General features: G+C 54.9%; 2 protein-coding genes across 3 annotated transcripts in view; both read right to left on the minus strand.

Annotated features, from left to right (window-relative positions):
* Positions 1-12,974, minus strand: part of MEGF8 (multiple EGF like domains 8) — a 54,678-nt gene extending 41,704 nt beyond the window's left edge. Inside the window, 7 exon segments of the mRNA XM_032249214.1 lie at positions 36-181; positions 636-1,051; positions 1,586-1,674; positions 1,756-1,936; positions 2,745-2,951; positions 3,184-3,347; positions 12,050-12,974. Of these exon segments, the coding sequence (XP_032105105.1) occupies positions 36-181; positions 636-1,051; positions 1,586-1,674; positions 1,756-1,936; positions 2,745-2,951; positions 3,184-3,347; positions 12,050-12,236 (1,390 nt within the window). The 5' untranslated portion in view covers positions 12,237-12,974.
* A 436-nt stretch (positions 12,975-13,410) lies between these two features.
* TMEM145 (transmembrane protein 145) lies at positions 13,411-23,916 on the minus strand. 2 transcript variants are annotated; one of them, XM_032249286.1, is made up of 15 exons: positions 23,722-23,916; positions 22,866-22,940; positions 22,685-22,762; positions 22,515-22,601; positions 22,321-22,422; positions 22,138-22,222; positions 21,956-22,027; positions 21,776-21,844; positions 21,165-21,245; positions 20,987-21,065; positions 20,762-20,855; positions 19,862-20,034; positions 17,989-18,109; positions 14,690-14,896; positions 13,411-14,203 (listed from the first exon to the last, which is right to left on the minus strand). In XM_032249286.1, exons 1-15 carry the CDS (start codon positions 23,839-23,841, stop codon positions 13,955-13,957), a joined length of 1,692 nt encoding a protein of 563 aa, XP_032105177.1. In that variant the 5' UTR covers positions 23,842-23,916; the 3' UTR covers positions 13,411-13,954. The 2 variants fall into 2 exon arrangements, with proteins under 2 accessions (XP_032105177.1, XP_032105178.1); XM_032249287.1 differs by having other exon boundaries at positions 13,411-13,743; positions 23,722-23,915.
* Positions 23,917-23,991: the final 75 nt, after the last annotated feature.

Raw genomic sequence — 23,991 nt, forward strand, 5'->3', positions numbered from 1 at the left:
GCAGGCAGGCAGGCAGGATTGGGGAGCTTCCTCACCATAGACCACCATGTAGTTGCCCAGAACGCTGGCTGTGTGGAAGGCTCGCTCCCTTGGGCCCTGAAGCCCATCCCGCCCCTTCAGGGTCGTCCACAAGCGCCGATCCACATGGAAAAGCTCAGTGGAGTTCACTCGCACAGAGAACCTACCGAAGGAGGAGCAGGACAGGGGCTCAGGGTGGGAAAGGTCTCTCCCTCCTCCAAGCTCTTAGGAGCTCTGTGATGACCCAGGCATGAGACTGGCCATGACTGGCTCTATGTCCCCTCCAAACTAGAAGTTCCTTGTTGTCAGGACCCTGACTCATCTCTGGGTACCCACATAAGCTAGCAGGGTCTAGGTACCAAGCAGGGCTCTGTTGAATAGATACATGGGTGGGAGTATATGGGAGGCAATTCACCAAGAGATGGAATAAAACATCAGACAATATGTGAGTGGGTGAATGAATGAGGGAGTGAATAAAGAAAGAAGAATATATGAAGGAAGGAGTGACGCAGAGACCACAAGAGTCCAGTAGTGGGCAAAGACCTCTAAAGACTAAAGACTATGGTGTTGAACCAGGCCTGGCCTGTGGGGCACAGGTTATGGGACAGGTCACTTACCGGGCAGTGGAGGGCCGGTGTCCACCATGAACCAGCAGGGCACGGGAGGGGGCGTGGAATACCATGGAGTGGCCAGTGGCAGCAGGAGGCCGTCCACCTGCTGGAATCACCTGCTCCCAATAGCCCCCGCTGGTGCTGTCGAGGCGGAAACGGAAGAGGCCAGAGGAGAAAAGGTCGTGCTGGGTGCGGCCTCCAGACACATATAGCCAGACGTCGTCCACTAGGGCAGCCGCGTGACCTGCCAGGCCTGGGGGCCCCAAGGAGCTGGAGGCACGTGGTGCCAGGAGCTCCCAGCGGCCCCCACCCAGTGGACTGAAGGCCCACACGTCGTTGGTGAGTGAGCCGTCAGCCAGCTCACCACCCATCAGCACCAGGGAGCCGGCCCAGGCCACGGCCACGTGGGAGTGACGGGCAGCCTGTGAGGAAGAGACAAGAGACAGAGATAGAGACACAGCAAGAGAGCCAGAGCCAGGCTTAGACAGAGAGATGCAGAGCCACAGAAACAAGGAGAGAAGGCGAGATAAAGACAGAGACAAAGAGAAAGGCAGAGATCGGTAGAGAGAGAAAAGACAGACCCATGGAAACAGAGAAACACAGTCAGAGAGGGAAGACACAGGGAGACACAGTTAGAAGGAGAAATAGCGGAGAGAAACAGACCCAGAGAGATGGAGACCCAGAAACCGAGAACACAGAAGCCCAGAAGTCAGACAGACTAAAATAGACTAGATCGAGAGACAGGAGACATGTGGAAAAATAACATGCACAAAAGCAGATAAAGGAAGAGGAGGAAGAAAAAAAAGAGAGAGAAAAGGCAGAAATAGGGAAAAGTAGGTTCCTATAGCAAGCTGTGGGAACTGGGGGAGCACTGGATGATCGGGGATCAGTCTGGGGGTCCCTGGCTGGGCTGCTTGAGTGGGCAGGCTCCTCCAGGACAGGGGAGGGGTCCATACCGGGGCAGGACTCAGGTCCCAGGACTCCCAGGTGTTGGCAGAGAAGTTGTATAGGACGAGGTCACCCAGGGCGTTGTTGAGGTCCTGGCCTATGGAGCAATGGACAATCTCAAGCCCTGGCCACGGGCTGCCAGGCCTCCAGACCCCTGATACTCATCCCATCTGCTCACCTCCGAAAACTGCCAGCAGCCCCGGCGGGGATAGGAAGGCACCAGCTGCCCCGATACGGGCAGAGAAGGCAGGGTCCCCGGCACTCACATTGTGCCACCAGCCAGCCCCCTGGTTCTCCCGCAAGTGCAGGTCACAGGCACGTCCCAAGAAGCCAGGCTCACAGCGGCATGGTCCCAGGGGCTGGGAGGAAGGAGACATAAAGGCAGAGATAAGAGAAGGAGAGAGAAGGACAGAGAGACAAAAGAGACACAGAGAAAAAGCCAGAATGAGACAGGGCACAAAGGGAGAGAGAAAGAGACAGAAAGGAGGGAGAGTATGGAAAAGGAAAGAGAGAGAGAAAGGGAGACAGAGAGAGACAGGAAGAGGAGAAAGGCAAACCATCAGACAGAGAGAAACAAGAGACAAAGAGACACAACAGAAGGAAGCAGACAGATGGAAAAAAAGACCACAGAAAAAGGAAAAGGCACACAGAGAAAAAGGAGAACAGACAGAAAGATGGCAGGCTGGAGAAGACAGTCAGTCAGTGAGATTGATGTTCAGCCTAAAGAGCTCAGATCTGGGGAGGCCAAGGCAGGGAGGGCTCAGAGTGTGATCCAGATTGAAAGCTGGATGCACACAGCTTTGGCAGAGGGTCAGTGGTGTGAGGCTGGAAGTCATGGCAGGGGGTCCAAGGCCACACAGAGTGGCTGGGTGGGAGGACAGAGTTGGGCCTGGCTGGAGGAAGGAGAGTGGTGTTCACAGGTGAGGGTGGGGTATAGATGAGTGTGGGATATGCTAAGCAGGGGAGGGCCTGCAGGTGAAGGTGGGGTGGGGTTGGAGTAATGGCTAGGGGGCAAGCTCTAGAAGGAGACGGACGTGAGTATCATGGGAAAGGGTCGGGTGGTGGGGGGAGTTTCATGCAGGGGCAAGGTCAGACCTAGGAGATGGACATGGAGGGTGTGCTCACAGATCAGGGCCCCAGGGGAAACAGGGCTGGGGACTGGCTCACCGAGGCGCAGGTGCCATGGCTGCCACAGTAGGCTGAACACTCCTGCAGGCCACAGTCAGGACCCCCCCAGCCCGGCTCGCAAGCACACACACCCGGCGGCTGGCACTGTCCGTGGCTCCGGCAGCCACCCGGGCACAGGGAGAAGCGGAATGAGGCATTAAAGCCCAGCAGGTTGTAGTTGGCATCGCTGAAGAGGTGCAGCAGCATCTGCAAGCACAAGGTAGACTGCGTAAGGTGGGCAGGGCCAGGGGACTGGCCTGGGAGGGTGGTCCACTCCTGTTCCTGTCCACCCTGGGGGACCCAGAGCCCCATCTCCTTCCTTTGCATCTCTCTACCTTCCCTTGTCCCTGTGTCCTGCTCTCAGATGCCCTCTTACTATCTGTGCCCCCTGCTTCCCTTTCCGTTGGCGTATCTACCCCACAGCCCTGTCCCCACTAACCTTGCCTGAGGACGCCTCAATGGGCGGAGGCCGGGTGCTCCCGCTCAGACTGGCAAGCAGTGGCCCTCGGGGGGAGTCACCATCATACACGAACAGGTAGTCATACGTGCACTCCGTGTCCAGGAAAAGGAAGTCCAGCAGGATCCGGTGCTGGGGGCTTGGGGCTGGGAGGTGAGCACAGAGGGACCAGGTTCTAAAGTGGACCTCCTGGGCCAGGCGCGGTTGCTCACGCCTGTAACCCTAGCGCTTTGGGAGGGTGAGGTGGGTGGATCACGAGGTCAGGTGACTGAGACCATCCTGGCCAGCATGGTGAAACCCCATCTCTACTAAAAATACATAAAAAATTAGCTGAGCATGCTAGCTCCCAGCTACTCAGGAGGCTGAGGCAGGAGAAGTGCTTGAACCCAGGAGGCAGAGATTACAGTGAGCTGAGATCACACCACTGTACTACAGCCTGGGCGACAGTGCAAGACTTCATCTCCAAAAAAAAAAAAAAGTGTACCTTCTCCCCACACCTCCCTGCAGCCTCCCACAAACACCAAACCCTGCTCCAGGTGATGCTGGGGGCTCGAGGATGAGTCAGACCTGGGCCCCGCCTTGGAGGGTCTCCCAGTCTCATAGCCTAGAACAGTCAAGGACTGTGACAAACAGACGGACAGGAGCCCAGAGAAAGAATCACAATATTCCTGACCTCTAGAAAGGCCTCCTAAGATCAGAATGAACACCCCCACCATTCAGATGGGAAAATAAAGTGCAGAGAGAAAACCCATCCCAGTGGCTACACAGAGCAGAAGCCACACTGTTCCTGATGCCTCGCTCTTCCTGTCTCTGCCTGAGCTTCAGACATGTCCAGGCTGGAGGGTCAAGGTCATAATCCCAAAAAGAAGAGCACCTCCATGACAGTCCCCTGGCCCAGGATGAACAGAGCTCCAAGAGAAGAGTTCAGTTTCTTCCCCTTGAACAGAGGCCTAACCTTGGACCATCATAGTTCCCCCTCTGTCCCCATCCAGAGTCTCACATCTGTTTTTTGTGATGGCTAGAAGCACAAACTCTGGAACCAGACTTCCTGAGCTTATGTCTTGGCTCTGCCACTGAATAGCTACTAGCTGTGTGATCTTAGGCAAGTAACTCACCCCCTCTGGATCAGTCTCCTCACCTGTAAAGTGGGATATAGTGGTACTGTAGTAGATTCAAACTTCTAGGCCACTCCTGCCATTGAAAGGTAATTCCCTGCTCCTTGTATCTGGGAAGAGCCTTAGTGACTTGCTTGACCAATAAAAAACCGCAGAGACCAGGTACAGTGGCTCACACCTGTAATCTCAGCACTTTGGGAGGCCAAGGAGGGTGGATCACCTGAGGTCAGAAGTTTGAGACCAGCCTGGCCAACGTAGTGAAACCTCGTCTCTACTAAAAATACAAAAATTAGCCAGGCATGGTGGCACATGCCTGTAGTCCCAGCTACTCGGGAGGCTGAGGCAGGAGAATCACTTGAACCTGAAAGCTGCAGGTTGTGGTAAGCCGAGATCACGCCACTGCACTCCAGCCTGGGCAGCAGAGCAAACTGCATCTCAAAAAAAAAAAACAAAAAAAAAAAAACCCACAGAAGTGACATTCTGAAACTTCCAAGGCTATATTATAAGAGGCCTTGTACTTTTCACCTGGGCCTCATAGAATGCTGTTTCTCAGAACACAGCTATCATGCTATGAAAAGCCAAAGCTACAAGAGGAGGCCACACACAGGCGTTCTAGCTGACAGTCCCAACTCAGCTTCCAGCTGATAGCTGGCTTCAATTGCCAGCCCTGAAAGGACCTTCCCAGATGTCAAGTATAGGTGAACATTCAGCGGACTGCAGCCCCAGCTGACATCTGACTGCAACTTCATGAGGAGCAGTAATGCACATGAAATGCTGACAGTGGAGCCAGGCGCGGTGGCTCACGCCTGTAATCCCAGCACTTTTGAGAGCCCGAGACAAGCAAATTAGCTGAGGTCAGGAGTTCCAGACCAACCTGGCCAAGATGGTGAAACCCTGTGTCTACTAAAAAAATTGGCCAGGCATGGTAGCATGTGCCTGTAGTCCCATCTACTCAGGAGGCTGAGGCAGAAGAATTGCTTGAACCCAGGAGCAGGAGACTGCAGTGAGCCAAGATCACACCACTGCACTCCAGTCTGGGCAACAGAGCGAAACTCTGTCTCAAAAAAAAAAAAAAAAAAAAGAGGCTGGACCAGGTGAGGTGGCTCATGTCTGTAATCCCAGCACTTTGGGAGGCCTAGGTAGGTGGATCACCTGAGGTCAGGAGTTCAAGATCAGCCTGACCGACATGGAGAAACCCCGTCTCTACTAAAAATACAAAATCAGCTGTGTGTGGTGGTGCATGCCTGTAATCCCAGCTACTCGGGAGGCTGAGGCAGGAGAATTGCTTGAACCTGGGAGGCAGAGGTTGTGGTGAACTGAGATTGTGCCATTGCACTCTAGTCTGAGCAACAAGAGCAAAACTCTGTCTCAAAAAACAACAAAAAAAGAGGCTGGACACTGTGGCTCACGTCTGTAATCCCAGCACTTTGGGAGGCCATTGCCTCCAGCCTGGGTGACAGAGCAAAACTCCGCCCCCCCATTCCACCCCCCGCTAAAAAAAGAAATGCTGACAACAGGGCCTGCACATCATGGTGAGTGCCACTTCCCCTAACACTGTCACTGTCCTGTTCTCTGCCAGTCCTGGTTCTGGGAGCCTCTCTCATTCTACATCCCCCAGCTGAGGGGAGTCCTCTGGGTGATGGAAATTAGGAGGCCTGGGCTCTGGCTCTGGCTCTGGCTCTGCCCATGACTGGCTAGAGGACCCTGGGCCAGCCCTTTCCCCCATACCCTCAGTGTGCCTATCTGGATCCTGGAAACACTCAGCCACCACTCTCAATGGTTGAGAGATCCTGGGCCAGTTCCATGGGCTCTCTGAGCCTTAGTTTCCTTGACTGTAAAATGGGCATAATTCCCCCCACCCATGAAGGCTGGGGTGAACATTCAACGAGGTGATGACTCCAGCCTGCCAGCTCAGAGCCAGCGTGTTCAATACTGTGCCCTTGCCTGCCCAGCCTCAACCTCTCTCACCAGAACCATTGATCCAGCCTCCTTCTTGCCCTGATGTGAGTCCCTGAGAGATCTTCCCAACTCATCTGGCCTTGCTGCTCCCTTTCTTCAAAGCCCTACATGGCTCCCTACCACCCTAGGAGAAAGTCCAGCTCCCTAAACTGCTGTTTGGAGCCTCGCTTTGTCTCAAATCATCTCACTGCTTTCTTATAGCTCTCATGGGAGCTGGGCCTTTGTACAAGCTTCTCCCTCTGTCTGCAACATATTCTCCCTTCCCGCCACCAGCCCTCTTCCTCCAGGATGCCTCCTAGATGGGTTAGGGGCCCCTCTACAGGGTCCTCACATCCTATTATAACCTTCACTCCTCTGGGCCAGGAACATCTATGTCCTGCTCTGTCTCCCTGCAGGGCAGGGCCTGGACGTGGGCCTAATTCCCTCTGCAGCACCGCTCAGACCTGGGCTTGGCACTGAGCAAAGACTCAGGAAATGCTGGATGATGGAATGAAGAAATACACAAAAGAAAGAATACCAAAGCTGGAAGCTCTCCCTCAGGCTCTGACCAGAGCCCCCACGAACATCACACACAGATCCCACCCATGCTCTGGGGAACGCAGAAGAGCCATTCAGCAGGGCCACACAACCAGACCTCCCAGAATCTTACCAGCCTCAACCAAACTATAAAGCTCTGTTCCTGGAATCACAAGCACATCTTTGTTAAATGCCTGACGGAGGCCGGCTCACCATCTGCCTCCCCAAGTTCTTCTCTAAGTTGAAGGTCTCCTGTTTCCACCCAACCCCCGTATCATACCAGACAGAAATCTGATCCCAAACTCCTCCTGTTCAAAAACAGGATGCCCCTTATTCATGAGGATATTATAATCACTAGGACTGGGCTGGGCATCGTGGCTCACATCTATGATCCCAGGACAGATCACTTGAGGCCAGGAGTTCGAGACCATCCTGGCCAACATGGAGAAAGCCCATCTCAACTAAAAATATAAAAATTAGCCAGGCATGGTGGCACATGCCTGTAATCCTAGCTACTTGGGAAACTAAGCAAGACACGAGAATCACTTGAACCTGGGAAGCAGAAGTTGCAGTGAACCAAGATTGCGCCAATGCATTCCAACCTGGGCAACAGAACCAGACTCTGTCTCAAAAAAAAAAAAAAAAAAAAAAAAAAAAAAACTAGGACTAAAGTGTGAACATAATACCAAAGTTAGTGGGTTGGTTGTTTATCTTTTTTTTTTTTTCCTGAAACAGGGTCTCGCTCTGCTGCCCAGGCTGAAGTGCAGTAGCGCAATCGGCTCACTGCAACCTCAGCCTCCCAGGCTCAAGGGATCTGCCCATTTTAGCCTCCCCAGTAGCTAGGAGTATAGGCACATGCCCAGCTAATCTTTTATAATTTTTTTGTAGAGACAGCATCTCACCATGTTATCTAGGCTAGTCTTTAACTCCTAGACTCAAGCGATCCTTCCGCCTCAGATTCCCAAAGTGCTGGGATTACAGGCGTATGCCACTGCACCCAGCTGGTTATTTTTTTTACTTTTTTTTTTTTTGAGACAGAGTCTCACTCTGTTGCCTAGGATAGAGTGCAGTGGCACAATCTCAGCTCGAAGCAACCTCCCCCTCCCCGGTTCAAGCAATTCTCCTGCCTCAGCCTCCTCAGTAGCTGAGATTACAGGTGCACACCATCACGCCCGGCTAATTTGTGTATTTTTAGTAGAGACGGGGTTTCACCTTGTTGGTCAGGCCGGTCTCAAACTCCTGACCTCATGATCCGCCTGGCCTGGCCTCCCAAAGTGTTGGGATTACGGGAGTGAGCCACTGCACCTGGCCTTGGTTGTTTATTTTATAATATAAGGAGGAAGATGTTGGTTCTTATAGGTAAGAGGTGACAAGCATTGGTAAGAACAGAAGATCATCAAGGGGGGTGTGGAGGTCTCCTTAGACTCCTTCCTTACCCCAAAATCCACCCAGTTGGTCCCCAAGTCTCATTGGTGAAATTCCACAAACATTATTGCACTCTCTACACCTCTCCACCCCTCTAAGCCCTTGCCCCAGTTAGGAACCCACCCTCTCTTGCCAGATCAGCTCAGCAAGTCTCCAGCCTGAGGGCAATGCCCTACTCCTGCTCAAAACCTTCTGTGGCTCCCCATTAACACCAAGGGGAAGGCCAGGCTGCTCTGAGTGACATTCAAGGCCCCTCTTCCCCTGCTTCTGGCTCTCATTACCTCCCACTCCCAGTCAAAAGTGCCATCAGACCAGACAAGCAGACAGGGATCCTGAGACACCCCAGCCAATCTCATGTCTTCATAGAGGCTGTTTGTTCCCTTTTTCCACTCAATAAACTCCTATGCATGCCTCAGAACCCTGTTTCAGTGGCTCCTCCTCTGTGACCTCCAGCACAGTCCTCTTTCTTCCCTAGGTACATCCACCCAACCCCTGCACGTCCTTTTTCAGCCCTGAACACTGTCTCAGTGAACACACTGGGGGCTGAATATCTGTGACCAGCTCCACCATTCTCAACCGGTGGGAATGAGACTCTTTTTTTTATTTGAGATGGAGTCTCACTCTGTCACCCAGGCTGGAGTGCAGTGGCGCAACTCAGCTAATTGCAACCTCCACCTCCAGGTTCAAGCGATTCTCCTGCCTTAGCCTCCTGAGTAGCTAGGATCACAGGCATGCGCCACTATGCCAAGTTAATTTTTGCATTTTTAGCAGAGGCGGCGTTTCTCCATGTTGACCAGGCTGGTCTCCAACTCCTAATGTCAGTTGATCCGCCTGCCTTAGCCTCCCAAAGTGCTGGCATTACAGGCATGAGCCACCGTGCCCGGCCATAATTTTTTTTCTTTTTTGAGACAGAGTCTTGCTCTATCACCCAGGCTGGAGTACAGTGGCATGATCGCAGCTGTACTCCAGGCTAAGCGATTCTCCTGCCTCAGCCTCCTGAGTAGTAAGACTACAGGTGCGTGCTACCATGCCTGGCTAATTTTTTTGTATTTTTAGTAGAGAGAGGGTTTCACCATGTTAGCCAGGATGGTCTTGATCTCCTGACCTCATGTGATGCGCCTGCCTTGGCCTCCCAAAGTGCTGGGATTACAGGCGTAAGCCACTGCACTCAGACCAGAGAGCAATTTATATCCAGCACGACTTTGTCTCTCTCTCTCTCACACACACACACACACACACACACACACACACATACACACACTCATTCTCTCTGTCTCTCACACACACACACACACACACACACTCTCTCTCTCTCTCTCTCTCTCTCTCTCTCTTCCTACTCTGTTCTCATCCCACTAACTTGACAGGTAGACATGCTAACATGGAGAAACCTGCCTTCATCCATACCCCACACAGCAGCCAGAGAGATCTTCTAATACATAAATCAGATCATGTCCTCTCCCTGATCAAAACCCTTCCATAGCTCCCCAGAGCCCCCAGACAAAGACCAAGCTCCACAGGCTGCCAAGGGAGGCCCTGCATGACCCAGGCCCTTTCATGCCTCTGGCCTTTGCTCAGGACCTACCTGTCTGGAGGCCAGCTTCTACATCCATTACTCTGCAAGGCCTTCCAGGACTTCTCCAGGAACTGCCTTTCAACTTCTCTTCCACCCGTCTATTGCCCTCAGGATACAGCTCAAAATCGCAAAACCCTACAAATGCTGGCTCCTCCCACCCTGCAGCCTCTGGCTCATTGGTTGTCTTGTATTCTGTCTTGTTTTTGTTTTTGTTTTTAACATGGAGTCTTGCTCTGTTGCCCAGACTGGAGTGTAGTGACACAATATCAGTTCACTGAAACCTCCAGGTTCAAGTGATTCTTGTGCCTCAGCCTCCTGAGAAGCTGGGACTACAGAGATGTGCCATCACGCCCAGATAATTTTTGTATTTTTAGTAGAGACGGGGTTTTACCACATTGTCCAGGCTGGTCTTGAACTGCTGACTTCAGGTGATCCACTGGCCTCGGCCTCCCAAAGTGTTAGGACTACAGGCATGAGCCACCATGCCTGCCAGTATTCTATGTTCTAACACATTGGACTTCTAGTTCTTCAAAAGCAAGCATCACTATCCTGCTTCCCATCTTTGCACGGTGATTCTTGTCTGGAATGCCCTTCTGCTCCCTCTAATCTCAGCTATACCTTAGGTTAAGTCACATGTCTTCACAGAGAATGCGCCACTGAGGTAGGGTTCTGAAGCATGCATAACAGTTTATTGGGTAGAAAAGGAAAACAAACAGGCTGGGGGTGGGTTTGTCTCTACCACTGACTGGGAGCCTACAAGGGTAGGGCTGGGGCTTTTCCTCCCGCTCCTGACAGATTTCTATTGGTCCTTTAGGTCTCAGCTCAGACGGTTCCTCCTCCAGCAAGCCTGTCTCTGTTCTCCCCTGCCCCAGATCAGGCACTTTCTCTGGGCTCTCCCAGGCCTGTGGGATTCCTCCTTCACAGACCACTCTTGGCTCTCAGTATTAATGTGTTTGTCTCCCCAGCTGGACTCCAAGACCTAAGTCACCAGGGATTGTTGGAGCTGTCTCAGTCTGGGCTCTGTCCAATGGGAAACATAATGTCTGGCATATGAATGACTGAAGAAAAATGCTTTTATTGAAGTATTTTACAAATAACAACAATAATAATCCTAATGCCATTTATTGAACAGTTACTATATGCCACACATCAGGCACCTAAAATAAATACCTGGGTTTTTTTGTTTTTTTTTTTTTTTTTTTTTGAGACGGAGTTTCGCTCTTGTTACCCAGGCTGGAGTGCAATGGCGCCATCTCGGCTCACCGCAACCTCCGCCTCCTGGGTTCAGGCAATCCTCCTGCCTCAGCCTCCTGAGTAGCTGGGATTACAGGCACGCGCCACCATGCCCAGCTAATTTTTTGTTTCTTTAGTAGAGACAGGGTTTCACCGTGTTGACCAGGATGGTCTCGATCTCTTGACCTCGTCGTGATCCACCTGCCTCGGCCTCCCAAAGTGCTGGGATTACAGGAGTGAGCCACCGCGCCCGGCAAATACCTGTTTTTATTTCATTCCAACAACCCTATGAGGTGAGAGTACTGTTGTCATCCCATTTTGTGGGGGAAGGAAGCGGAACCTCAGAGAAAGGAAGCCACCTGCTCAAAGTCTCAAAGCTAATAACAATAAGAAGCCAGGCACAGTGGCTCACGCCTACAATCCCAACACTTTGGGAGGCGGAGGTGAGAGGATCGTTTGAGCCCAGCAGTTTGAGACTAGCCTGGGCAACATGGTGGGACTCTGTCTCTACAAACTTGGTTACTCGGGAGGCTGAGGTGGGAGGATCACTTCAGCCCAACAGGTCGAGGCTGCAGTATGTAAATTGTGTTAATGCCATTGCACTCCAGCCTGGGTGACAGTGAGACCCTAATCTCAAAAAAAGAAAAGAAGAAGAAGTAATTTAACCAAATTCAATGCCAGGTTGGACTCGGACACTGAGTTCTTAACAATTACTCAGAAGACCCAGCATTGATGCTCCTAGCTTGTAATTGTCCATCTGGGTGTACGTGTATCTCCAGATGCCCCTTGCAGTCCCCCGCCAGGGCCCCAGGGGACAGCGACGCCACCCCAGCCAAGGCCTCTAAGTCACCAGACTTGGAGGCTCTCCAGGGCAGGCCCCAGGTTGGCTGCAACCCTGGATGTCAGGCACTTTACAGCAAAAGGCCTGGACCAGAACAGAGCTCTGGGAATGTGGTGAGTGGATGAAGGCATACATGAATAAACCAGCAGCGAATTAGTGAGTGACCCACGCGGCCCCACTCACCCTCGATGAGCCACTCGCAGTTGCCATTGACGCTGTAGTTGCCCGCACCATCCGTCACGAAGCCTGGCGCCTCCCGCAGCACCTGCCGCTGCCCCTTGCAGTCCCCTGCCCAGGCCCCAGGGGACAGCGACCCCAGCATAGCCAAGGCCAAAGCCAGTGCCGTGGCCAGAGCCTTGCCCAGGGCCATCGCCGCCTCCTGCACTGACCCTTAGAGCGAGGATGGGCCGTATAAACCTGGAGAGGACCCTCTACCCGGCGTGAGGCCCTGCAAATGCGACCTCTATAGGCATAGCATGGCCTTGTAGACCGAAGAGGTCCAGGAGACGCAGTCCAGGCAAAGGGAACGGCCGCTGTTGATAGGCTCTGGAAGCCGAGGGCTAGGCCCTACAGAGCGATGGAGGGCCCTGTATATGGAGTCATTATGGACGGAGCCGACCGCTAGGGACGGTGGGGGTCCCTGTAGACACGGGTCCCCATAGGAGGCCGACCCCATAAACAGTGTCCAGCAGTTACAGACTCAGGCCGCTGCAGGCCAAACGGACCTTATAGACGAGTGGGTCCCCAGGGGGCGAAGGGCTCTACGGCCCGGCAGAAGCCTACATGGAGGCTGCAGGCCGGGACCAGGCAAGGCTCGGATGGTCCAGGAGAGACTTCTCCAGCCGGGGGCGGGGCGCGAGCGGATGCCGGGGGCGGAGCCAGTCTTCAGGGGCTCGGGCCTGAACCCCATAGACTCAGTCCCTCTGCTCACCCACCCGAGCCTCCCTCCCGGGCCGGATGGGCCGGATCAGAGAGACGGCGGGACGCATGGGCCAGAGCGGCCGCGGGAAGACCCGCTGTGCGAGCGCGTGCGGGCGGGAGCCTAGCAGCCTCTGTGGGAGGACAGGCGGAGAGGAGGCGAGAAGTTGCAGAGCGGTCGGTCAGAGCGTCCCTAGGAGGACTGAGGAGCGTCCAACCCCAACCCTCCATAAAGGGAAACTTCCGGGGAAATTCCCCACCCAATTTGTTCCGAGCCGCATGCGCAGCAGCGACCTCCTGGGCCTGTCAGGGGAGAATCACACATGCGCAGTGCTAAGACCGTAACCCAAACTCTGGGTGCCTGTGGTTGAGCAAAGCATGGGCCACTGGAGGGCGCATCTACCTCTGAGTGAGGACGGGAAGGCAAAAATAAAGGAGCGGTGCAAGATCCTGCTCTATCATCTTCAAGTTCCCAGATTCTGGGATAACATAAAGATTAGGTTATACAGGCCCCTGCCTCCGGTCCCAAATTCCCATTTCACAGATGGACACACTGAGATCCCGAGCCTCACATAGTTCTGGCTCAGCCCTGCCGCCAAACACCATCAAGATGTAAAAAAAAAACGTTATAAATAAAAACTCAACGAATCCTTTTTATTTTGGCAAGAAGAGGGAAAATGTCTTTCTGCCACGGACCCGAGGGAAGGCCCCCGGAATGGAGATAGGGGCGGACGGAGCACGGGTCCGAGGTAACAGGTCCAAGGGAGAGTCTCAGCGTCGAGACCAGCATCGCAATATCCATCCCGGGGTCGCAGAGTCCTGGAGAGTCACAGGCAGGGTCCCGGCGGTCACCACGGGTGTTCCGGAGTCCAGCAGGGTCAGAAGTCTCGAAGGGGGCCAGGGGGCCGGAGGTCACGGAACAGCGGGAGCCCAGAATCCGGCGCCGCTCGGGGCAGGGGCTGAGGGAGTGGACGGGAGAGCGGCTCCCGCGGGACTGTTTGGCACCAGAGGGGAGGGGGGCGGGACGCAGCGCACCCAACCTGGGCGCGCGAGGTGGGAGGGGTCGAGAAGGCCCGGGATGGCCGAGCTCTGGGGCCGGGATGAAGCAGGGGTCCGGAGCCCGGCCGGGGCCCGGTGCGCGGCCCATGGGGCAGGGGCCGGCAGGGGCGCTCAGACCCGGGGTGCGGTGCCCCCGGCCGTGTGCATGCTGAAGTATTCGGTGAAGCCGGTGTGCGGCGCCGCCGTCTGAGGCACGAGCGGCTGGTAGGGCGGCGTCGCGCCGTCCCAGCCCGGGTCGGCGGCCTTGGGGAACCGAGCGGGAGGGGGCGGGGAGGCTGCGCCCGGCTCGGCCATGGTCACCACGCGGCCCCTCGGGGCCACTGCCGCCGCTACCGCCGTCTCCTCCACCTGCTTCCCGGCCTGGGAGGGGGGTCAGGGTCAGAGGCCGTCCAGGACCCTCGGGGGGCAGATGCGGCCCCGAAGGCCCGTCCCCCTCCCCTCCAGAACCCTTCCACCCAGGTGTGGACGCATGTGTCAGTCAGGGAAGGACTGGGTGGCGGGGCGCCTGGGCAACGGGGCCAGGTACTCAAAGGGCGGCGTCGCAGCGCGGGGGGCGAACTCCGGCGGTGGCCGGGGAGCTGGGGGAGAGCCGCGGAAGGCGGGAGGTGGGGGCACGACACAGGGCGTCAGCGGGGGCGTGCGCAGTAGCGCCAGGACCCAGTCGGGCAGGGTGGGCGCAGGCGCCGGGGGACGGTCGCGACGCGGTGTTGGGGCGTGGGGCGTGCGAAAGGCAGGGGGCGGGCTCAGGCGCCGGGGCGCTGGGAGCGGTGGCGGGGCCGGGAGCGGGGTCAGATACTCCAGGGGCGGCGCCAGCAGCTCCTCGGGCGCTGGGGCCGCGGGGCTTACGGAGGAGGCGGGCGGGGGAATGGAGAAGAGCTCCGTGAAGTTGGGCACCGAGTCGCTGATGAACGTCACATTCCCGTAGACGTGCTGCGGGAAGGCCTTGTCCGCTGACTGGCTCCCTCCCGGTCCAGGGACTCCGGCTGATGCGATCTGCGACGTGCGCACGTGGTACGGGAAGTTCTTGTTGGCCGCTGATGGGCGGGTCATGATCTGAGTCCAGGGCCAGGAGCAGGTGTGAGAGGCACTGTCAGGCCCGAGGCTGTCCCCATAAACTTGGGGTCCAATGGATTCCCTTTCAGTTGACATCCCCCACACTTCCCTGAAGCCATTCAGACTGGATTAGGTGCCTCCCCTGAGCTCTGGACCCTGATCTTTTTCCTTCAACACACCTCTGCCAGTGCTTCCTCCATCAGAGCCCTGATCACTGAGCTATGACTATCACTGATTGGTTAGGGTTAGTGTCCTGCACTGCATAATAGCCACTGGCCGCATGTGGCTTAAATTTAATCAAAATTAAATTTAAATTTTGGTTTGTCAGTCACACTCCCCACTACACACTCACTACACACTACCCACCTTCAAGTGCTCAACAGCCACATGTGATTAGTAGTTCCCATATTGGAAAGTGCAGATAATAGAATATTTTCATAAATACAGAAAGTTCAATTGGACAGCAACTAATAAATTCTAGAATGCCTCCATGAGGCAGGAACCAGACTTTTCTGTTCCCTACTGAGTCCCCAGTATCTTCTACAACTATGCCTGGCACATATAAGCCTTCAATAAATATTGGTGGGCTGGGCAAGGTAGCTCATGCCTGTAATCTCAGCACTTTGGGAAGCTGAGGAGGGTGGATCATGAGGTCAGGAGTTCCAGACCAGCCTGGCTCACACAGTGAAACCGCATCTCTACTAAAAATACAAAAATTGACTGGGCACAGTGGCTTGTAATCCCAGCACTTTGGGAGGCCGAGACGGGCGGATCATGATGTCAGGAGATCAAGACCATTCTGGCTCACACAGTGAAACCCCATCTCTACTAAAAATACAAAAAATTACCCGAGGGTGGTAGCAGGCACCTGAAGTCCCAGCTACTCCAGAGGCTGAGACACGAGAATCACTTGAACCCGGGAGGTGGAGGTTGCCGTGAGCTGAGATCACACCACTGCACTCCAGCCTGAGCAACACAGCAAGATTCCGTCTCAAAAAAAAAAAAAAAAATTACAAAAATTAACCAGGTGTGGTGGTTCATGCCTATAATCCCAACACTGTGGGAGGCCGAAGTGGGTGGATCACCTGAGGTCAGGAGTTTGAGACCAGCATGGCCAACATGGTGAAACCCTGTCTCTACTAAAAATTCAAAAATTAGCCAGGTGTAGTGGTGCACCTGTAATCCTAGCTACTCAGGAGGCTGAGGCAGAAGAATTGCTTGAACCCGGGAGGTAGAGGTTGCAGTGAGCCGAGATCACGCCACGTACTCCAGCCTGGGCAACAGAGCAAGAGTCTGTCTCGAAAAAAATAAAATAAATAAATAAATATTGGTGGAATGTAGGGATGTCAGGTACCAGTTAGTCTGACAGGCCATTCGGGCAGGGACTGGATGTGACTCCATCGCCACACCCTGGAAGCCTAACACAGCTCCTCTAAGGTTGTGCTGAAAAAATGAACAAGCAGCTGAAAGCAATGAGCAATGGGATACCCAGGTGGAGCTGTGCTGAGCTAATGCGAGCATCCTTAGGAAGGAAGCTGACTGAGATAAAGCAGGAAGGGCACTGCACTTGCCATTTTGAGCCTGCATGCCACCTCTGGGATCTGTAGCTCACTGAGTGTGGGATCTAGGGCATGTTGATTAAACTCCCTGAGCCTCGCTGGGGGGAAAGGGGATTGTGGCGCCTACTTGGAAAAATGAGAGGGTGGAAATGAAAACCACTGATGCAGAGCCCAGCACATGGCGGGTTCTCAGTGTTTCTCCTCTTCCTGCCCCTTTCTGACTTCCTGCAGAGCTCCAGGATGGACCGGTCTGGGAAGGTGAGGGAGTCTGTACCTAAGTCCAGCTCTGAGGTAAAGGATGGGGACCTGTCCCCTCCCTTGGTGGCTGGGCCCACTCCCTACACAGGTTACATTGTAGATCCCTGGAGTCAGAAGCTGGGACACTCAGTCATGCCTGTTTCCCTTTCTGGTTCCCCCTCATTTCAGACCTTGTGGTCTGCTGGAGAAGGATGGGGTTCAAAGTATTTGCCTGCCACCAAAGGCCAAGGAGCCATGGCATGTTACTTCTCTCTGGGCCTTAGCTTCCCCGCTCTATGTAGTGGGAACAATGTCAATTATCCACCCTCTCCTGGAGTTGCTCTAACAATTAAACAAGAGGGCAGGAATAAATGCATATGGATGTTCCTAGAATGAAACAACTGGTTCAAGACAGGTGCCCAGGGAACAGTTGATGAATAAATTAATGAATATTAGAACTGTCACCAATAAAGTCAGATAGGACGTGAACCAGGGCAAAGAACTGATGTGGTGCCTAGCTCTTAACAGCACTGTTCAGACCCATAAGCCCAAAAGCTTCACCCTGTGCCACCCCAGCTGCTTCTTCCTGAAGAATGGCCTGTGATGGCAGAATGTGGGGTGGGCAGGGGAGAGTGAAGTAGAGATCAAGGCAGGTGAGGAAGGCAGTGGGGATACAGAAGGGGAATTGGAAGAATCTGGGGACACAGGATCAGGAATGGAAATGGGGAGGGAGGGCAAAGAGAGAGGATGGGTTGAGGAAAGAGGCCAGGACACAAGGTGGGAGAAAGGAATAGAAGAAAATGGACATGTGCCAGGCGCAGTGGCTCACGCCTGTCATCCCAGCACTTTGGAAGGCCGAGGCAGGTGGATCACCTGAGGTCAGGAGTTCAAGACCCGCCTGACCAACATGGTGAAACCCTGTCTCTACTAAAAATACAAAAAATTAGCTGCATGTGGTGGCGAGCACCGGTAATCCGAGCTACTCAGGAGGCTGAGGCAGGAGAATTGCTTGAACCCTGGAGGAAGAAGTTGCAAGGAGCCAAGACTGGGCCATTGCACTCCAGCCTGGGTGACAGAGCAAGACTCTGTCTCAAAAAAAAAAGAAGAAGAAAATGGACTCTGAGGGACACAGTAGAGGAGGCTGCAGGAACCCAGCAGGCTCTCCATACAGGGAGAATGACTAAAGGGAAAATGGATCCAGACCTCGAAACAGGAGGTCCAGCACTTCAGGTGCAGGAGCCTTATGCATCTTCTGCCCTCGGATCCTCCCCCTACCCCCCAGATGCCCATCCTCACCAGGAACACGCCATGGGCGTACAAGTGGATCCCCAGCTGGATGCCATTGACAATCTTCTCCCGGGCCCACTTGGGGATGCCGAAATTGGCAATCAGGGCCATGACAGGAACTGCAAAGAACCTGAAGGGGAATATTGGGTCAGCAGAGACACTGCTTCTGTCCTCCACCCCACCCTGTGGCCCCACCTCCCCGGCCATGTACACACGCAGACCCCAGGCAGGTCCCAAACTGGAGGGAAGCCAGTGTGACCTTCAGAAGCCAGAGATCAAAAAGGGGCAGGACTGGACTGGGGAATTCTGAGGGGCAAGGACGAGGTTGAATTTAACTCAGTTCCACACCACCCCAGATCCTAGCATCTAATAAGAAATCAATAGATATAGGGCCGGGCGCGGTGGCTCAAGCCTGTAATCCCAGCACTTTGGGAGGCCGAGGCGGGTGGATCACGAGGTCAAGAGATCGAGACCATCCTGGTCAACATGGTGAAACCCCGTCTCTACTAAAAATACAAAAAATCAGCTGGGCATGGTGGTGCGTGCCTGTAATCCCAGCTACTCAGGAGGCTGAGGCAGGAGAATTGCCTGAACCCAGGAGGCGGAGGTTGCAGTGAGCCGAGATCGCGCCATTGCACTCCAGCCTGGGCAACAAGAGCGAAACTCCGTCTCAATAAAAAAAAAAAAAAAAGAAAGAAATCAATAGATATTTGATGAACGAATGAACAAATGATAATAACAAGTAAGGACTTATTGCATGCCAGGCCTGTTTCTAAGTATTTGATGTAGATAAACTCATTTAACTCTCATAATGACTCTATGAGGCAGATGAAATTTCCATCCCCATTAATAGGTAAGGAAACTGAGGCAGAGAAACGTTAATGGGCTTGTCTGAGGTCACATCATCTATAAGCTTTAGAGCTGGGATTTGAATCCAGACATTCTGGCTCAGAATCTGCCAGCCTTATTACTATGTTACAGTGAACAATAATAATTACAATAGTTTTGGGTTTTTTTTAAAAAACAGAGTCTCACTCTCTTACCCAGGCTAGACTGAAGTGGCACGATCTCAGCTCAATGAAACCTCGGCCTCCCAGGTTCAAGCGATTCTCCTGCCCCTCCTGAGATTACAGGCATGTACCACCTCACCCGGCTAATTTTCTTGTATTTTTAGTAGAGACAGGGTTTCACCATGTTGGCCAAGCTGGTCTTGAACTCCTGATCTCAAGGATCCACCTGCTTCCCAAAGTGTTGGGATTACAGGCTAAACCACCGCGCCCAGCCTACAATAGTTTTTACTGAACATTTACTATGTGCCAGATACTCGGCCCTCATATAGTAGCCTATGCTTGCTCAAGATATCCCTTTGAGGAGATCCTGTTTTGTTTTTGTTTTTGTTTTTTTGAGACGGAGTCTTGCTCTGTTGCCAGGCTAGAGTGCAGTGGCACAATCTCGGCTCACTGCAACCTCTGCCCCCTGTGTTCAAGCGATTTTTCCACCTCAGCCTCCCGGGTAGCTGGGACCACAGGTGCATGCCACCATACCCGGCTAATTTTTGTATTTTTAGTAGAGATGGGGTTTCACGATGTTGGCCAGGATGGTCTCGATCTCTTGCCCTCGTGATCCTCTCACCTCGGGCTCCCAAAGTGCTGGGATTACAGGAGTGAGCCACCGCGCCTGGCCAATCCTGTTGTTTTATGGGTAAACCTGATGCACTTCTTATGAAAGTAATTTTTCACAACATGAATGACAGATTCTGAGTGACAGCTGCCTGAGTTACAAGCCCACCTTCCTCACTATGGAGGGTCTGAGATAGGGAGCAGTCACTTCTGGGGAGCCCCAGGAGGGAGGCAGGGACAGGCTGGGGCCCACCAATTCTCACCAGAGCGTATAGGCAGCAAAGAAGGGCACATAAAAGGGCTGCTTCTCGGGAAAGTGGCGCAGCGAGATGAGCACAGCGTAGCAGAACCACACGTAGGCCGCCACCTGCAGTCCGATGAGCCCGTAGCCAGCCGGTGACTCATACGTGTACAGTACCTGACCCGGGTCAAAGAACTGGACCCGCGGGAGAGGGTCCATCACAGTCTGGCCTCCTGCCCCCTATTAGGGTCCCCGGACCCCACCCCTGGGCACTTGGGAACAGAGGTACTCGGTCAGAACAGAAACAACAGGAGAGCCAGGCATGGAGACAGAAGCATATTGAGGTAGAGAGAGAGGGTGAAAAAGACAGGAAGAGAATAAATCAGCTACTGTGTGTCCAACATGGGGCTAAACACCTCCCATGTGTGAGTCTTTCCATCAGCATGTACTCAACGAGGTAGGTCTTATTATTGCTCCATTTCACAGAAGAGGAAACTGAGGCTAAGAGGGAAGTCCTTTGACCAAAGCCATACAGATGATAGCCTTAGAGGGGCCCCACGGGGTAGTTAAGATCATCCCAATTTTCCAAGAAGAAAATGGGCCCAGAGACGGGGTCGGCACCCAAGGTTAGCTAGGAAGTGGAGGAGCTGGTGTGAAATCCAGGTCTGTGTGACTCCTGAACTTTTAGCCACGATATTGATCACAAATGTGATAGACGGTGAGAGACAGAGGGAGGAGGAAGAAAGCTACTGCGGGATGAAGAGAGGAGGAATCAGACAGATGGGAAAGCAGAAGATCAAAGAGTGGGAGAGAGAGCGAGCCAGCAGGAGCTAAGTGGGCAAGGGCGAGCACACAGGTCAAGGGGGAGGTGGTGCCAAAAGCAGGGGAAGGCGGGGCCTGGCCAGGGGCCGGTGGGACTCACTTCCGCCTCGTAGATGAGCAGCACCACATGAGTGAGTGTGTACAGGGTCATGTAGACAGACAACTTCACGGAACCCGCGTGGCTGATGCGGCCCCTGGCGGCAGGCCGTGAGGGGAGACAGCAGAGGTGGGGGCCGTCAGGGAGGAGGATGCGCCCACCCCCTCCAACCCTGTCCCTGCCCTGCTCCCCCACCAGCCACCCCATGAGCACGCCCTGCCCGGGCACCGTGTCACCGTGAATCCCTTCCCCAGGAGGATGAGCATCAGCAGGAAGATGAGGAAGCTGGAGGAGAAGAGCAGCTTGGCTGGGAGAAGGGAGGAGGGACGGCTCAGAGCCAAGCTCAGACCTGACGCCTGACCTGAGCCCTGGGCTCCACCCTCTCCCCACCCAGCTTCATTCTCACCCAAGATCTTCACACTGTCGTTGCCAATGCCATCGGTGGCATACTGACCCCAGTAGATGCAGAAAAACAGGAGGCTCAGGACTAGGGGGAGGATGGGCAGAGAGGAAAGGATAGAAAGTAGCTCTGGGGCATCACTGTCGTCTAGCACTAACATCCAGGTGGTCTGAGCCCCACCTCCTCCTTCATGACTCCAGACTTTCTACCCCACTCACCTGCTAGACTCTGGAGTCCAGCCCCCAACCCTCCTCCCTCAGACCTAGGGGTCCAGGCCCCCACCTCCTCCTCCCTCACACCCAGGAGTCCAGGCCCCCAGCCCCTCCTCCCTCACACCCAGGAGTTCAGGCTTCTATACCCCCTCAAGGACCCAGAGGTTCAGGTCCCACCCCCTCCTCTCCCAGGAAACAGTGGTCCAGGCCTCAGCCCCTCCTCCCCCAGGAACCAAGTTTCCAGGCCCCCAGCCCCTTCTTCCTTGGGCCCAGGAGTCCAGGCCCCCAGTCCCTCCTCCCCCAGGACCCAGGAGTCCAGGCCCCCAGGCATTCCTCTTAGGTCCAGGTGTCTGGCCCCAAGTCTCTCCTCTTCCAGAACGCAAAAGTTGGGACACTGAACCTCACCCTCTACTCCTGCTGCAGCCATGAACATTTTATAAGTTGTATGGAGCAACTGACGACCTTTCAGCAAATCTAGGAAGCAGGGTAGGGAAATGTTGTCCACAGGCAGAAAGGGAGAGCAGCTCACCTCCCCCACCCTGCTCCCTTCTATCTCCTCCCCGACACCCCATGTGCCAGACTCACATCCAAAGTAACAAGAGAGGAAGAAAATGAGGATGAAGATGAGGAGGAAGGTCACATCTGTCTCCAGAATCCCTGCCGATTTGGTAGGAGAAGTAAGATTCATTCAAATGGCTGTCCCCTCAGTGGGCACCCAGCTCTGGTGGGCCAAGGAGAGCCTGGCTTCTGGATCCCCACGCGCTCACCAAACTCATCAGCTGAGAAGTGTCGTGTCCAGAAGGACTTGCCATTGGTGAGGACCATCTCATACTCCAGCTGCAGACCATCTCCCTGTGGGAAGTAGGGAGGCCTAAGGGGGGCCCTGGGCAGGTTGGGGTTGTCAGGAAGGCAAAGAGAAGGCGGCCCAGGTGGCCACTCCAGCCCCTTACCCCACACTTGCTGAGCGCAATATACCACCACCTTTCACGCACTGAGCGGAAGCTGCGGCCACTGGAACAGCTCAGGTAGCGGGTTCCCTCCTCTGACACCACCTGGGGACAAGAAAGAAAGCTGATGTGTGTCCTCGATGCCCCCAAGTCCTCAGCCTTCAGCACCTGCCCACTCCCTCAGGCTGGGACCTCACCTGACAGCCGGACCAGGCATACTGTGTGGTGAGGTTGATGACCTGGTTGTTCTCCGGCCGGATCACTGACTCCTTGGTCAGGCAGTCCTGGGGAAGGCAGGGACAGGGTCACTCCTCGGCCAGCCATGACCTTCTCCCCTCTCCCTCTAGGTCCTCTTCACAGCCCTCACCTTGTCCCCTGACTTGTACACAGCGGGCCACTGGGATGGGTCATCAAAATAGAGGAGGATGTTCTGACAGCACTTGGCCTGCAGACCAGAGATGTTGGGGGCCGGGAGCTGGGGCAGTCTGTGCCTTTGGAGGCCAAGGGAGTACCCAGCCTCAGCACAGCGAGTGTTGGGGGAGACTCACCTCAGGGTAGCGGAAACGGAAGTCCAGTCGGCCATAATCCGAGAGGAAACAAAATCTTGTCAGGAACACCCAGTCCTGAAAAGGGGGCCCAGTCCGACCCTCTGCTGAGTCCTTCAAGAACTGTCTACTCCATAGACTCCCAACTTTTCTTCCCTACCCGCTAGGAACCTGGCTTCCCAAGTACTAGAAGGAGACCAGGTCACCTCCAAAATCCTTCCCTGATCCCGTCACTGTGGGTCCAGGATTCCTGCCGTCCTGATTTTCTCCCTCCATTGCTCCCCCCAAATTTCCTCCCCTCCTCTCAAACACTCCTCCCCACATTTCCCGGGAGCCCCCAGAAAGACCCTGGGGGCCAGATGCCCATCCTGGCCACCTCGTGTCCTGGCCACCATCTGACCCCATTCCCCCAATATCCACACTCCCTCGTACCCCACCCCTTGCTCCCAAAGACCATCCCGCGCAGGGGAATCTTCCAAACGGCCCCCTCCCGGTCCTGAGCGGGAGTGTGGCGGTGAGCTCGTTAAGCTCGGGGCTCTCTGTTGAGTGAAAAGTGCTGTCCCTTCAGCACCACCTCTGCGCCACCCCCTTCCCAAACTCTGACTCTCCCAACCCGCTCTCCCTCCCTGCTCAGCTCTGACCTCGACGTCCCTCCTACAACCCCCAGGTCTGGCCGTGACCCCACGGGTCCCTCAGCCTGGACTCTGGCCCAGTCCCCCATCGCCCTCGGCCCCGTTTCCCCAAAGCTCCGGGGTCAGCCAGGAGGGGCGGCAGGGGGCGGGGTGGTACCCGCTCCCCTCGCCTCCCTCGCGTCCCCGGAGGGCGGGCGGGCGGCAGGGGGGGGGCTCGGCGTGCTCACCTCCTTGGAGCTAAGGTTGCCCCGCACGTACTTGGCCCGGGCGCGGGGGGGCAGTGACAACAGCAGGAGCAGCAGCGGCGGTAGCAAGCGGCGCAGCGCGGGCGCGCGCGGGGGCTCCATTCCGCCAGCTCCAGCCCCGGCTCCGCTCCGGCTCCCGCTCCGGCCCAGCGACTGAGGCGAGAGCGCGCGGGCCGGCCAGCGCGCGCCCCCGATTAAAGGGGCCGCCGGGTGCCGCGCTCCCCGCCCCCTCCTCCAGGAGGACCCAACCTG

This window comes from Sapajus apella, unplaced genomic scaffold, assembly GCF_009761245.1.
Source record: "Sapajus apella isolate SASKATOON/1434 unplaced genomic scaffold, GSC_monkey_1.0 scaffold68, whole genome shotgun sequence".
In the NCBI taxonomy this organism is placed as follows: Eukaryota; Metazoa; Chordata; class Mammalia; order Primates; family Cebidae; genus Sapajus; species Sapajus apella.